We start from the raw sequence: 15,670 nt of genomic DNA, 5'->3' as shown, positions 1-15,670 counted from the left end.
GACTCAAATGCTAATCTCTTCCAGAAACAACCTCACAAACACACCTTGAAAAGATGTTTGCCAGCTATCTGGGCATCCCTTAGCCCAGTCAAGTTGACACATAAAATTAACTATCACACTTGGGAAGGACATCACAAAAATAGAGTTTGCGTCTTGGGGAATAGAGTAGGACAGTTACGTTTAGTCTTCCTGGGACCTTGTTTCATCTTGTTTAAGTAAACTAGTTAAAGCTCTTTGTTTAGATTCATTTACCTTATCAACTCATAGTAAGGTCTTTCACAGCACATCATTTATATAAATAAAGCTATCCATCTGGGGGAAAAAATTCCTTCGTGTGCAGGATATTTTGTTTTAGTTATTTCCTTTTTAACCAAAACAGGACAAAGATAGACTTATTTAATTTTTCAATTCCACACCTTTTTTCGTTGCAAGTGGGAGATAATATTTTTTAATTTCACTCTCCTAATCACCTGCTGTCCCAGTGGATCTTCCTTGCATCTTAGGATCAGCACTCACAGTAGCATAAAGGCAATAGTTGAATTCAGAGGATAGCATATAAGAAGGTAGAGAGTTGAGGACTGAACCTTTGGGAATCCTCACACTTAGGCAGGGGGAGGGATCACTGGAGAAGTAAAGAGTTCAAAGCCAATGGGCTAATGCAAAGATCAACCAGCCCAGTGTGTCTATTTTAACTAATAACAAACATTGATCTAAAATTGGGGGGCCCCACCAGGCATTCAGAATTCTAATTTTTTTTAATGTAAAAATATAAAAAGCGAATGTATAAGTCTTTTAGGTTGATTTTATGCAAAGAATCATATTCTTATGTTATGTCACTCTTAGAGACAGAATACATGGATGGACCCTTAGTTTGACTCAGTGTATCATTTTTGACATTTCCATGCTTATTTTTTAATCACTTATTCATCTCATAGGTGTCCTGAGAAGATAATTGAATATCACAAAAATGCAAGTTAGTTTGCTTTCTCTGAATGATTGTAGCTATGTAAGTTTAAAGGATTAATCCTTGATCACTTCTCTTCCATCTGCCGGAGCAGAGCTCTGACCTTCCATCTAAGGAATGCCACTTGATTCTCCTCTTTTGATCTGAGAGACCCCCATTACACACCCAGGGCTTCCACAAAGTCATGACCTACTAAGTTTTGAAAATTAATTTTTGTTTGTTACTTTCATTTTTATAAGTAAGGCTTCCTATACAGTCCTTAGAATTCTTAGTCATTTATCCAACATATCTCTGGTTTCCACTCAGGAACAGGCACATTCTTTGTAACATTTATATAACAATGATCTCTTTATTTGTAGGTAACCTCTCTGAACCATAAGTATTTCCGCACGCATTTGGAGGACAGTCTTTCCTTGGGCCGACCCCTTCTCATTGAGGACATTCGTGAAGAGCTGGATCCAGCCCTGGATAATGTATTAGAAAAGAATTTCATTAAATCAGGCACCACTTTCAAGGTGAGCTTCGAAAAAGGGGGAAAAAAAGAAAAGGAAAAGAAGAAAAGAACAATGGTGACATCTACTTATCTTTTTGAGCATAGCAGTGAAGACAATTTCCTTCAGGTGGTTCTATTTGACATGCTGGAAAAAATTATTTCCAAACTCATATTCAGTGTTCCTTTTATAAAAAATAGTATATAAAAAATACAGGGGGAGAACAATATCTTGGTAACAATAGCCATTTATCTGAAACTAACATATTAAGGAAAGGCATCTTGTCATAATAATAATATATTAGTGTTACACACAAAATATGTACATTTTAGCAGCTCTGAGAAAGTTGGTTTTCAAGCTATGTATACATCTATACAATAAAGCCTGTGTTTCCTCACTGGATAAAATGGCATTTTTAGTTAAGTCTATGGACATTGATTTTATTTCTCTCTTTATTAACTTTTAATCCAAACTCACAGACTTTGCTGGAAGCAGTGGAATACAGTTCCCGATCATTGGTGATAACATGAATTGTTTTCAATACAAGTGTCTCTTTTTTAATTGGTTTCATTCTTTACTTTTAGGCTTCTGTGGTTTTATTGAATGACAGCATTTCTGACTGAGATTTTTTGCTTTGGACAACTTAATTTCATGAATATCAGTGAATAAAAATGCCAATTTTCTCATTAAACAAAGATTTATTCAGAAAAATTTTCTTCATAATGTGAATTCTTTTATATGCCATATTTAATATGCCAAAAGAGGTCGTAGTATGTCCATTCCTGAAGGACTTTTAAAAGACCCAGATTCTTATCTGCAATTTGAAGGTCATGATGCCTGAGAATTAGTGCCTTAGCAATGTGGTTTTCAATCACAGGAAGGATTAAAATTAATTAAAAATTTAAGTCATTTAAAAATGTTATAATTTCCACCTGAGTTTTAGGTAGCAAACCCAGTTGTTTTTAATACACTGAAAATTGTGGTGTTTAAGATAAGTGTTATCTTTCTGGGAAAAAAAAAGTTGGCATTTTTTTCCTCTGAAAATTTCATTAACCCTTTCTCTTATCAAATATGCTTCAGATATGACTGTGAAATGCAAAAAGAAATAACACTTCTTATAAACACAACAAATTTCCATAGCAGGAAACAATTTCCTCAGGTGGGAAAAAACAGTCAAATATGAGGCATGTCTGAGCTTTCCTTTATTCAATATTTGTTTTGGATAAATTTAATTTGCTTGGTGTCATGGCTAAAAACATTTTCAGGCAGGACCAGAAGTCTAAATTATTCTAAAGGAATAAGCTTTATTATTTAAGATCACTGATTAAAATTTTACAACTGATTTTTGTAATTCATTCATTTCACTGCACTGACTTTTGATAAACTCTCTTCTAAATTGAACCCAAATTTCTTGTCTTGTCCTTTAAGCTGTTTGTAATTTAATATTTGAATTGATGTAGGTGAAGGTCGGAGATAAGGAATGTGATATCATGGATACATTTAAACTTTATATTACAACAAAGTTACCAAACCCTGCCTTTACCCCTGAGATCAATGCTAAAACGTCAGTCATTGATTTTACTGTTACCATGAAAGGACTTGAGAACCAGTTACTAAGGAGGGTAATTCTAACAGAGAAACAGGTAATAATTTCTCAAGGTAAAGAACTTCTACTTATAATAAATTATAATAAACGTTTTAAATGTATTGGGAAATTATTGAGTATATGGAAAAGAAGAAATTGAGCAAATCATAGTTACCTTTGTTAACATAAATATTTGTTTTGTAGTCTCAAGTCCTGTTGAGAAATCATGTAACTCACCTCTCCTCCAACACCAAAACCACACGTGCACACACACACCACTCTTTCTACTGCTGACTTTAAAGCTTTGGGTATGTTGACTTTCATATCTGTCGACCTATGGATGAATAGTCTTGGATACACCTGGAAAATTCAATAAAATAATGATCCTGGAAAAGAAGAACTTGCTCTGAATGAGTATTGTTACCACTATAGTAGTTTCAACTACTACACTGCAATAGTAATTGATAGTACTTGATTGTAATTGAAAACACCACAATCTAGCAATCTAATGATCTAGAGAGCCATACTTTTATCTTAATTAAATGAAACTTACACTGAAGCAGAGAAATTAAGTATAATTGAGGGTTCTGATAAAAAAAGAAAAAATTAAGGCTGGAAGATTTTAAGAGACATAGATTAAGCTAAGTTTTAAGATAAAGCTCAGAAAACATTAAATGTTATGTATAAAATATAATTTTATATATTTGCATTGTATAAAATATATTTCCATAAAATCTGAGAAAGTTTATATTTGCTAAAATATAATTAACGTTAGTATTAAGGTTTCAAGGAAAAGGTAAGGTTAGAAATAATAAGACCAAAGATGCATCAAATGGGAGGGTGAGAGAAAGAATGGCAGCAGAAGACTTAAGGAAAGGAGGAAAGGAAGTGATATGAACAGATGGCTACAAATACAGAGGAAGATTCAAAAAGGAAAAGAGAAATGATACTGACACCAAAGAAATAGAGGGCTCAGTAAAAAGAGAAGTAAAATCCTACCTGGTTAATAAGAAATGGCTAACTTGGGGCAGGCGCTTGAAAGGCGGCCAGTCTGGTGGAGTAAAAGGAGCCTAGTTCCAGCTTCCACTCTCATTAGCTGGTGTTTTTTCTTTTAATATTTATGTATTTATTTATTTATCTTGGCTGCACCAGGTCTTAGTTGCAGGCACGCAGGATCTTCGTTGTGGCACACGGGATCTTTAGTTGCGGCATGCAGACTTCTTAGTTGTGACATGCATGCGGGATCTAGTTCCCTGACCAGGGATCGAACCTGGGCCCCCTGCATTGGGAGCATGGAGTCTTACCCACTGGACCACCAGGGAAGTTCCCCCTCACTAGTTGTTTGATCTTAGTTTCCAAGAAACTGCCCAGGGCTTATGCAATCTAGAAAGGGAACCGTCTCACTTTCACAGTCTGGCAGAGAGCATGGACCCCTCAGTTCACTGCCTCGATCACCTCTTAGGGCCATGTGGTGTCAACTGTTGAAAATTAGTCCTTCCTTCTTGGTCTACCTGGTGCTGTTGGTCTGTTCTGAGATGGTGCCTCATTGGTCCAGATCCCCCATGCAGGCTACACTAACTTGTGTAAGGCAGCCCACACCACCATCTAAAGTACACTCCACGTCCCCAGAGCACCCCACGCCCACTCTTCTAGGCCTTAGCTTCCTCTTCAAGAGATGCGCTAGGATGCTAACGCCAGCCTTGCTGGAAAAAACAAAGTGCACACTTAATCTGCAGGAGGACATCCTGACTGTGATGTTTAACCCTCCTAACAATCCTGCTCTTACACCCCCATCTTACAGATGAACAAATGGAGACCAAGGAGAATAAGGTCTTAACCCATAAGAGCACGTAGACTTTCCACCCTGCCAAGCCTCATAGATAAGCTCTACAGTTCATGCTGTAAAACTCACAAGTTGTCCATTGTACCATGATGCTTGTTTTTCCATATCACACTGAAAAGGACGCTAACATGATTTCATTTTGTCCACATATTTCTATACTGCCACTGTTGGGATGACTGCTTTAATGAAGACAATTCATTAGCTATTCTCTGCAAATACAGCCATGATCTTCATCACTACCTCATCAAATACTGCAAGCCACTAGGACAATGGCAGTATACTAGTCTTGGAGTTGGGGGACAAGGATATTAGGCTCATCCCTGCTAGTAACTAGCTGTGTGTATTATATTGTCATGTTATTTGGAGTTAATATTTCTGGGTCCTCAGTTTCCCCAGATGTAAAATAAAGCTGTTGAACTAAATTCAGTACACTTCAATTTAACGAATATTTATTAGGTTGAGTCGCTTCTCTGCAAAGCCTCAAGATAAGTGCTGTCAAGAATACAAAAATGAATAGGGGATAAACACAAGGTCCTACTGTATAGCACAGAGAACTATATTCAATACCCTATGATAAACCATAATGGAAAAGAATATAAAAAAAGAATATATTTATATATACATATATAAATATAACTGAATCACTTTGCTGTACAGCAGTAATTAACACAACATTGTAACTCAACTATACTTCAATTTTTAAAAATTAATAGGACAAGTTCCTGCCCTCTAGGTGCACAGAATCTAGTTGGAGGGATATAGCCGACACATAGATTGTGATGCAAGCCATAGTAGATGTACAGAGGAATGACGTGCTGTGGGTTTTAACTGACAAACTGGTTTAGGAAGACTTTCTGAAAGTGGTGGTATTTCTGTAGCAGTTTTTCAAGAAACTTTCTCAAATAAGTAGTTTAAAAACACATTTTTAGTGCAATTCTAAGTACAGTGTGTGATTCTGTATAAGATCAAAAAAGAATGCTACAGGGCTTCCCTGGTGGCGCAGTGGTTGAGAATCCGCCTGCCAGTTCAGGGGACACGGGTTTGAGCCCTGGTCCAGGAAGATCCCACATGCCGCGGAGCAACTAAGTCTGTGCGCCACAACTATTGCACCTGCGCTTTAGAGCCCGTGAGCCACAACTACTGAGCCCATGTGCCACAACTACTGAAGCCCACGCACCTATAGCCTGTGCTCTGCAAAAAGAGAAGACACCACAATGACAGGCCCGCGCACTGCAACAAAGAGTAGCCCCCCACTCACTGCAACTAGAGAAAGCCTGCATGCAGCAATGAAGACCCAATGCAGCCAAAAATAAATAAATTAAATAAATTAAAAAATGTTTAAAAGTAATATTAAAAAATGCTATAAAGAACGCTTTTGAGGTAATTTAATTTACTCTATATTTAGCAAGAGTATTATATCCGTGTTAAATATTCTGAATTTGAAAATTGCACTATGGCTGTATGAGAGAATGTCCTGTTGCCTAAGGAGATGTGTTAAAGTTTTTACAGATAAAGTATCATGACACATGCAAACAGTTCAGCAATAATAGTAAAGTAATGATAAAAAGCATTATATAGAAATAGTGATAAAGCAAAATGTTATTTGAGGAATCTAGGTGAAGGGTATATGAGAGTTCACTGTACCAGTCTTGTAACTTTTCTGAAAGTTTGAAATTTTTTTCAAAGTATAATTTTAAGACTATATTATTTATGTAGGAAAGAATATACCTTCCAGACATCCAATTTAGCCCCTCTGGTAGAAGATGCAATAAAACGGAAAATGGATTTATATTGGCAGCTGGCTATGTCAAAGCAGGTACCTGGTGTTCCTATAGTCAGGTCCCAGCTCAGGAGCTCCATTTGGCTTGAGTAGCCTCTTGGTTACTTGGTATTAATGCTTCTTTGTTTCTACCCCTTCTGACTGCAAATGAAGTTAGCATTTCTGACTGAGGCGGTATGTGGGAACAGGGCCAAGAGAATGGGACACTCTTAATTTAAAAAAACTTAAAGCTGGGAAGAGAGCTGAGCAAAATTCTTCTAGCAGGTTTATCTCATGCATGCCAGTGTAAGTGCTATGGAAACTTAATGCTAGTGGGCATAATCTTTAAAAAACTGTCCAGAGAAACAAAAACACAAATAGATAGATTTGACTAACGGTAGTGTCATTTGAATGGCACTTTGGTTTAAACTTTTAAAAATGAATAATAAACACTAGTAGGTTGCATTTGCCATAATAACTGGTAATTACAGTTCTGATGTTATTTTTTTTTAATAACAGGAGTTAGAGTCTGAGAGGGTTAAACTTTTGGAGGATGTGACTTTTAATAAGCGGAAGATGAAAGAACTTGAAGATAACCTCCTCTACAAATTAAGTGCTACAAAAGGTATTGTGTTATTAAGAAATAATCACATAATGGATTGTGAATAAGGATTTCTTGTACCCTCTTTTCAATGCTCTCATGATTACAGATGTTAGGAAACAGTTGAGTTATCCCCGGAAAAACAAGCGAGAGGCAATTTCCATCTAGACATTACAGAGGGACTGCAGAGAATCTGATATCTGAATTAGCAACCGGCATCTGAGCATTTGATAATAACACAGTTTTCTTGATATAATTGCACTCTCCTGAGAAAAATAAGGGCTCCCAACAGAGCTAGGTGACTCACAATAGGCTAATTTGCTTGCCGAAAGGAGACTAATGTGCTCAATCTATTTTGTGTTTTTTAGATTGACTCTTTCATTTGGTGTTGAAATGCAATTGCCACAGTGGGTTATGATGTGTGTAATGTTGTCAGAGACACTTGAGCAGCCCAGGCTCAGTCACTCTGGACTTGACCTCCCACTTAGAAGTCAGGGATAGGTTCTCCTCTGGGCAGTCAGATCATCGTACCACCCCCTGGGGTATATTGTTCTGTAGTAGGCAAATTACAGCAACCTAAACTCTACCATTCATTAGCAATCTAATGATGAATACTTCCCAAAAGCACTTTAACCCTTGGATTTAAAAACAAAAAAACAAAAAAACTTAACCTTGCAGAAATACATTAAGTGTTACTCTCACAGCAGTCTCCAGCACTTTAAGGTGACCTCATGGAAAAGGCCTTTTATCTGCCTTCATTGCACTGCTTGTGCTGACGAATTTGTCTGTCTCTTGGTCCATGACATCTCCCAGCCATTTGATGCCTCTGGGCATTGTAAATATTACCAAGGAGGAATGACTGAGGTTCCAGCCAAGAGCGTGAGGTTAGTCACAATTTGGACTTCCCTAGCAGACCTAGCGTGCCCATCAGAGCAACTAACAGCACCTTCCAGAAGCACCCACCTGCTTCTAGGTAGGCCAGAGCACCGCTCTCTGCAGATATTGTGACCGTTATCTCAGCACCTCCAGAACACCTTTCTGTGCCTTAAAATTGAGATATTTTTATTTTTATGTTTATCGTCATAGACATGTTGTCTGTTAAAAACAATAATGAAGAGTAAAACTAAAAATAAAATCAGGATTTTTCTTCCTGATTAGACACTTCCACTATCTCCTAACTCGTTAGAGACATAGAAGGACCAGAGTTCTCAATGTCAAGGACTGTTGAACTAAAGCAGGAGTAGAGAAAGTACAATTCACCTGTAAGCTAGTGTGTAACTCACATTGTGAGACAAGTGGGAAGGAAAAGCCTGTGATACTGTGAGGGGAACCATCAAGATGATAATGGAGGTGAAAGCCACGTCATAGGAACAGCTGAAACCACTGGGACTGGAGGGAGATGTGAATTTTCTTCAGACATTTGAAGACCAGATTTGTGGGCTGCCTTGAGAATTGGCTTTTGCAGATTTTCAGGCAGAGTGGGGGACAAACCCTAGGCAGGAATGTTTAGAACGGATTCAGGCATTGGATGCCTGGTTAGACTGGAAGCCTTTCATGTCTTAAGGTACTGCCCTTCCATCCTGTGGGCTTTGAAGAAGTCAAGTTGAAAATTAACGCGATGATTTCAGAAGTGATGCATCTCGTTTCGCGGCTTTCCCGTCTTGTGTTCCACAGCTTTCCTGTTTGGTTTTTAGGTTCCTTGGTAGATGACGAATCTCTCATCGGTGTCCTCCACACCACCAAACAGACAGCAGCTGAAGTAAGTGAGAAACTACACGTGGCTGCGGAAACAGAGATCAAGATTAACACAGCCCAGGAGGAGTTCCGGCCCGCGGCCACCCGAGGCAGCATCCTCTACTTTCTCCTCACAGAGATGAGCATGGTCAACATCATGTACCAGACCTCGCTGGCCCAGTTCTTGAAGTTATTTGACCAGTCCATGGCCAGGTGGGGCCTCACTACCTTGACCCCCAAATTTTGTGTGTATTCCTACCTACTGTCTTAGAAATGGATTTTTACCTCTTTGATTTTTAAAACATATTGCAGGTCTGAGAAGTCTCCACTGCCTCAAAAGAGAATTACAAATATTATTGAGTATCTGACATATGAAGTTTTTACATATTCTGTCAGAGGCTTGTACGAGAACCACAAGTTCCTCTTTGTACTCCTCATGACCTTAAAAATCGATCTTCAGAGAGGAAAAGTGAAGCACAGAGAGTTTCAGGCTCTCATTAAAGGTGAAGGGTTTGGGCTATGGATGTGCTATGTAAAGGAGATTGCTTGAGATATGCTCTTTGATGTCCCGTAGACCCATTCTTGTAATATCCAGAGGAATTAAGTTCTATTGGAAGTGAAGTTCTTTATGTATACCTCTTCCCCCACCTCCCCCGCCGATTTCCATTCATTTTATTCTGGTTACTCAAGATGATTGATTTCAGGTCTGTGTTAACTCTGCAGTTTTTAGTTATGTAATTAAATTAAGTTTGAGCATTGTTGCTTATGAATAGGAGACCCAAATGCTAAAGGGGAGAATAGTGATTCAGGTGATGAGCTTTCTACTACTGCAAGAGACCAGTTCCTTAAGCAAGGGGTTATAATGACGTTTAAGACTGTAACAAAAAGCACACTTATATTTTATATTTGAAGAGAACCCTGCTCATTGCTTATCTCCATGTTAAAAGTATAATTAAGGAGACAAAAGAGTGGTATTTTCATTGAATTCAGTTAAACAAGTATTTATTGAGCATATACTATGCAAACCTGCCATACTGGTGTTTGGGATACAAGGAAAAACCAGACATTGCTTTAAAAGAAATAAAAGTCTCATAGTTCAAATAAAGATAATTGAAAAAAAAAACCCTGCAAAATAAGGCAGAATAACCTGTGTTATAAGAGAGCTAAAAACAAAGTGCTATATCTAAAAGGAGGGAGAGATTACACATGGTTGGTGGGATCAAGAAAAGCTCCTTGAAAAGTATGCCTTTGCAGCTTAAGCCAGGAATTTTTCAGGTTATTTGATACCTGGGGAAAATGGTCCAATCTTTTTCTTATTTCTTTTTTGATCTTTATAAGTAGTTTAATAAATCATTTTCTGGCAGTCCTTCTCCCCCAAAAGAAGAAAGTGACATTTGAAATGGACCATGGATGATAGGTAGAAATGAAGAAAACTTCCATGCTAAGACAGAACAGCATGGAAAAAGAAATGAGTGGAGTATGTACATTGGTGAGGCTTGGTTCCTAGAGGAAGGATTTCTTGATCTGATAAGAAATAAGGAGTTGTGTAAGGTAATGATGTGATCCTTTTATTGTTCTTTAGGAAGGTTACTCTGGCAGACATGTGTAGGATTAGAGAAAAGTGGTTTAAGGGAGTCTGTTATAAGCTTCCCAACCACAGGAAATGCATTCCCATCCTAGGGTGAAGACAATGGGAATATAAAGGAAGACACAAATATGAGAGATCATGAAAGTAAAATGACAAAGGACAGGGTGTAAGAGCCAAGAGAGGGTCAGAAATGAGTCTAAGATTTCTGCTCTGTGCAAAGATTTCTGGTCTGGATGGTTGAAAGAAGAGCTACTTTGAGAAGTGTCAGAGTGGGGGCATAATGAATGTGATTTTGGGACCTAGTTTTAGTCAGGATAGGCCAGGTTTTGTGGCCATAAAAATAATCCTCAAAGTTCAGCACAACAAAAGTATACTTCTCCTTTACTCTCTATCTGACATGCTTGTCATGGTCGCCCAGGAATCCAAATTGCTTCCATAATTACTATGGAAGAGGGACAGGATGTGGCAAATTGTGTGCTGGCTCTTAAAGGTTACCCCACAAGTGACACACGTCACGCTCATATTTCATTAGCCAAAGTAAGATGCGTGGCCACATCAAATTCAAAGAGAGCAGGGAAGTGCCCCAGAGCCACATCCAACATGGAAGCTGCATCACAGCATGGGTGGAGGGTAGTGGATAGATGGATAAGCCTAAGGTTTGGCAGGCGGGAGTGCGGATGTGGAAATGCGGAGAGGGCTGGTGCACAGCGAGGGTCTGGGGTTCAAACCAAGAAGTTGCAGGACAGGGGGACTTTATAACTAGCGACAAAGTACCAGCCTCTGTGGACTGCAGCCTAATGCCCCCATAGGTCAGACAGGATTTGTCGTGGCTCAGAGGATCCCAGCCTGTGACTGGGACAAGTGAAGCCTAGAGAGCAGCATTTAGATCTGAGGCATCCTCCCCATCAAGACACAAACCCACCCCACCTCACCTCTCCCTACCCAGCACACCCAGCCAAGCCAGAGCTATTCCCTGAAAGAGACTGTATTCTTCGGAAGTCTTTAAATCAGAGGAGACCGAGAAATGCAGCAACACAGTGGGGAGGGAATTTGTGAGGAGGATTTGATTTGTCACAGAAAAATAAAGAAGGCTGCACATCTGAACTGTGGTTAGAGCACATCTGTGACTCCGTTTCATAAAACTGGAGAGTCAGGGAGAACCGGATTGTATAGGATCAGGAGAGTCGGTGAGAGGAGTTTGGATTTAATTGAGTTGGCAATAGAGAGCCATCGAATGTTTTATGAGCAGGGAAGTAGCATGAGCGATGCTTTAGAAGATTAATTTGGGATTTTATGATAGGTGGATTGTCAGTACAGTCAGCACTGTCAGAGCAGTAAAAGAGTTTTAAAAAGATCAAAACTGGTTTATTGTACAGTTTGTATTAGTTTTGAACTGGCTTACAGTTTGACCAAATTATTTTTTAAAAGATGGTAGGCCTTGGGACTTCTCTGGTGGTCCCGTGGTTAAGATTTCACCTTCCAATACATGGGGTGCAGATTTGATCCCTGGTCGGGGAGCTAAGATCCTCTATGTCTCCTGGCCCAAAAACCAAAACATAAAACAGAATATTGTAACAAATTCAACAAAGACTTTAAAAATGGTCCACATAAAAGAAATCTTTAAAAAAATAGATGGTAGGACTTTGTTTTTAATGTTTTTTTTACAAAGTTAACAAATATGGCCCTTAGATCATTGATATTTTTTATCATTTTGAACTCAGTACTTAAGAGGGAAAGAAGAAAGACTTATCAGAGCAGAAATGTTTGATTTCCCTTTGTATTAATTCCTACTAGTTTTCTGCAATACTTGGAAGGTGGCTTTGACTTTCTTCTTCAACCGAGAATGTCCAAACACTTTGAAAAATGAAACAGATACCAGGGGCAATCCTGCACTGTAGAGTAATTGATATACCTGTTTCCCCCACCTGATTATTTTAGAAGGACATCATCTTTATTTTATTGTAAACCATGAACAGAAAGACACATTAGAGGGTCTCCTCTTGCCTTCCAGGTTGGTTTGGACCTAGCCTTCCAAAACAGAGAGTTAATGTCAAAATAACAGCTAATGATTACATAGCTCTTACTCTGGGCCATGACTGTTGTTGGCTTTCTACATACATTCATTTATTTAATCTTCACAGCAATCAATCTGATGGATTCTATTATTACACTCATTTGGCAGAAGAGAGAACTGAGAGAAACTGAGTTTTTGTCTAAGTTTATGCAGCTAGCAAGTGGCAGAGCCAGGATATTTGGGGGAATGGGATGGGCTGTGATTGTTCTGGGTTAGTTTAGGTGCATGATATGTTGGAAACACTGATGTAGCTTAAATATCTTCTCCTGATGTCTTTGAGGTATATGTTTACATGAAATCACTGTGAGGGGGAAACAACCAAGAAGAAAAGGTATGCATCTACCTCCATGTTAGAGGAGAGAATCCCTTAAATCTGCAGGTGATTTACTCTAGGGCTTGCTTCTCCTATGGTAAACTCAGTGTTAGCTAGAGTAAGGTCTTTTTCACCTGGTCGCTGTGAGGGGTGGGGGCGTGTGGAAGGAAGGTTTACAGGTTCTAAAGGTGTTGTGGCAGTCAGAGCCCCTGACTCCACGGTGGAGCAAAGGGATTTACACGAAAGGAGTACTTCAGCTCATTCACCTTCTCAGGAAGATGCTGGAGGGGAGAGCAGAGACCTGTAGTCCCCTCCACCCACCACCTCCCCTGTTTTTGTCCCCGGGTTGATAAGTGAGGTGGAGGGATTTGATGAGTTCTTCAGGAGGGTTATAGAATTTAAAAGTTCAAGAACCACTGTTTGGCATACATCTGAATTAAACAACAGAGCTGGAATTATTATGATAAAACATTGCTAAAGACATGCAATAGAGGAATTTTGAAAGTGCAGATATAATCACACATCTTGGTGGCGATTGTCACACTGAATGTGCTCATTTGACTTGTGATTTGCTTCAAAGTACAATCCAGTGCTATCACTCACATTCTCCACTCGACTCGGTGAGAGCAGGAGCCATGTTGGGTTTCCTCTGCTTTATCCCCAGTGCCTGGAATATGCCAGATACATAGAGGTGGCTCAGTGAATGTTTGTTGAATCAATGAATGAATAAATGATTTGAACATAATTAACCCCTTAAAAACCCACAGATGTATTATACTCCTCTCTTCCTCTTTCCCTCCATCCCTTCATCTATCCATTTATCCATCTTTTTGACCTGATAAAAAATATTTCAATAGTATTGAATATCAAACTTCTGGAGGAGTGATGACTAAGAAATGACTTTTAAAATCACACATGAAAAGATCAACCGATTCATTGATATCAAAATTATAAATTTCAGATAGTTAAAAAACAATAAAAAGGCAAACATCTGCAACCACCTGAGAAAAATTCTTTGCAGGGAAAAATGACAGGGAGTTGCTATCTGTATAAGATGTTATAAATCACTAACACTTGAAGGAACTGTACCAAAAAAAGGTAACCACATTTTCTATAACGTGATTATTTTCCAATTTTCCCATTTTTGTGTGTGATATGGTTATCTCATTTTTTATTATTTGGAAAATAAATTTCTAAAAAATAGAGCACAAGCTGACCTGATTCCCACTGACGCCTTTCCACAGGGGGAGCAGCTCTAGATCTGAAAGCCTGCCCTCCCAAACCATTTCGCTGGATCCTTGATATGACCTGGCTGAATCTTGTGGAACTGAGTAAACTTCCGCAATTTGCAGAAATTATGAACCAGGTAATAAAGGGTTGGAAAAAGTACTGATCTGTAAACCCAAACACACCTGGGCCATTTAAACTGGGGCCTCCTGGTGACAAACCCTTCACCCAGAGGAGTCAGTACACTTGTGTAGCTTTAAGGCGCTGTGGCTCTTCTGGGGGGTTGGGGGCGGTGGACAGAAGGATATCCCAAGGAATCTTTTCACAGGTGCAGGCAACTGCCTTTACTTCTGTGTGGTGGGCATGGATCATTTATAACCTGCTTGAGTTGCTGTCAGAATCAGAACGCTTTTATTCTGGGTGGGTGGACCCTTTTATTGTAGACTCCATGTTTTCATGCCTATGATGAAATTATTTGTGCAAATTTGAATTTGAGGCAAGTGAAGAGGTTGAGGTCCTTCTATAAAAAATCAGTCATTTCAATGGTGAAAATATTTATAAAATGGTGAAGTTATAATGGTGAAAATGGTGAAACAGACCCCGATTTACCTGTTTTTCTTATCTGAAAATGTAAATTGGTTATTGTGGATTAGTTGTTGATTCAACTCTCACCAGAAAACAATTATGCAACTCAGAATAAAGACAGTTGTTTATTACTGAGGTCTGTTGGCTATGCCTGTGTGTCACCAATGGAGGGCCTGCAATTTCCCAGTGTCAAATGCTGATAATCATCTTTTTTACAGTTGCTGGTGACGGACAAAGTGAGTGATTGGTAGCCTTATCCCTAGGCTGAGGATGGCAGAAGCCTCTCACTGTCACCATGTGATTCCCTCCCCTCCACAAACATCCTGTCCCCCTCCCAAGAGTACACTAGGTGTGTCTGTTTAGGGGTACTTCTGGAACATTATGTATTCTTTACCCATTCACCATGGTTGGGTCAGAGTCAACTGGATAAAGTCCCTAGACTATATCTGTGGTGGACAGTAAGCTTTGTTTTGTACTACAGCTACAGCTGAGTCTTCCAAGTCCAAACAAATACTTTGAAAAAAAAAAAGTGATCTGGGTCTGGTCCGAGACTGGGTAAAGGCAGCCTTCAAGTACCACTGGGAAAAATCACCCCTCTGCTGATGGGTTATATTAATATAAGGATATACAGTATCATTTGCCTCGGTCAGTTAGATTTTAAATACCCTTGGTGTAGAATCTGGTGGCTACTACTGCTTACTATGGATAGGTACTTTGCAACAATAATAACTGTGCAAGGGAAGTATTATTGACATGATTAATAGATGAGATAACTGAGATTCAAAGAGGTTAAGCACTTGCCCAAGGCCACATAACCCATAAATGGTAAAGCTGTAATTTGACCCCATGCTCATGACACCATGAGTTATTTCTGTCCAACTTCTTTTACACCATTGGATGGGCCAG

General features: G+C 39.0%; 1 protein-coding gene and 1 non-coding gene across 2 annotated transcripts in view; one reads left to right on the top strand and one right to left on the bottom strand.

Moving 5' to 3' along the window:
- DNAH8 (dynein axonemal heavy chain 8) overlaps positions 1–15,670 on the top strand; it is a 337,542-nt gene that overhangs the window by 224,406 nt on the left and 97,466 nt on the right. The window contains exons 75-80 of the mRNA XM_060111640.1: positions 1,324–1,479; positions 2,916–3,098; positions 7,162–7,267; positions 8,938–9,190; positions 9,290–9,480; positions 14,197–14,318. Coding sequence (XP_059967623.1) covers positions 1,324–1,479; positions 2,916–3,098; positions 7,162–7,267; positions 8,938–9,190; positions 9,290–9,480; positions 14,197–14,318 — 1,011 coding nt within the window. The remainder of the gene's footprint in view (positions 1–1,323; positions 1,480–2,915; positions 3,099–7,161; positions 7,268–8,937; positions 9,191–9,289; positions 9,481–14,196; positions 14,319–15,670) is intronic.
- Positions 4,290–4,362, bottom strand: TRNAW-CCA (transfer RNA tryptophan (anticodon CCA)). The gene has a single exon. It is a non-coding gene; the product is annotated as a tRNA-Trp (tRNA).

This window comes from Mesoplodon densirostris, chromosome 10 (assembly GCF_025265405.1).
Source record: "Mesoplodon densirostris isolate mMesDen1 chromosome 10, mMesDen1 primary haplotype, whole genome shotgun sequence".
Lineage (NCBI taxonomy): Eukaryota > Metazoa > Chordata > Mammalia > Artiodactyla > Ziphiidae > Mesoplodon > Mesoplodon densirostris.
Note: the sequence above shows the minus strand (reverse complement) of the source record. Positions and strands in the feature narration are given on the sequence as shown.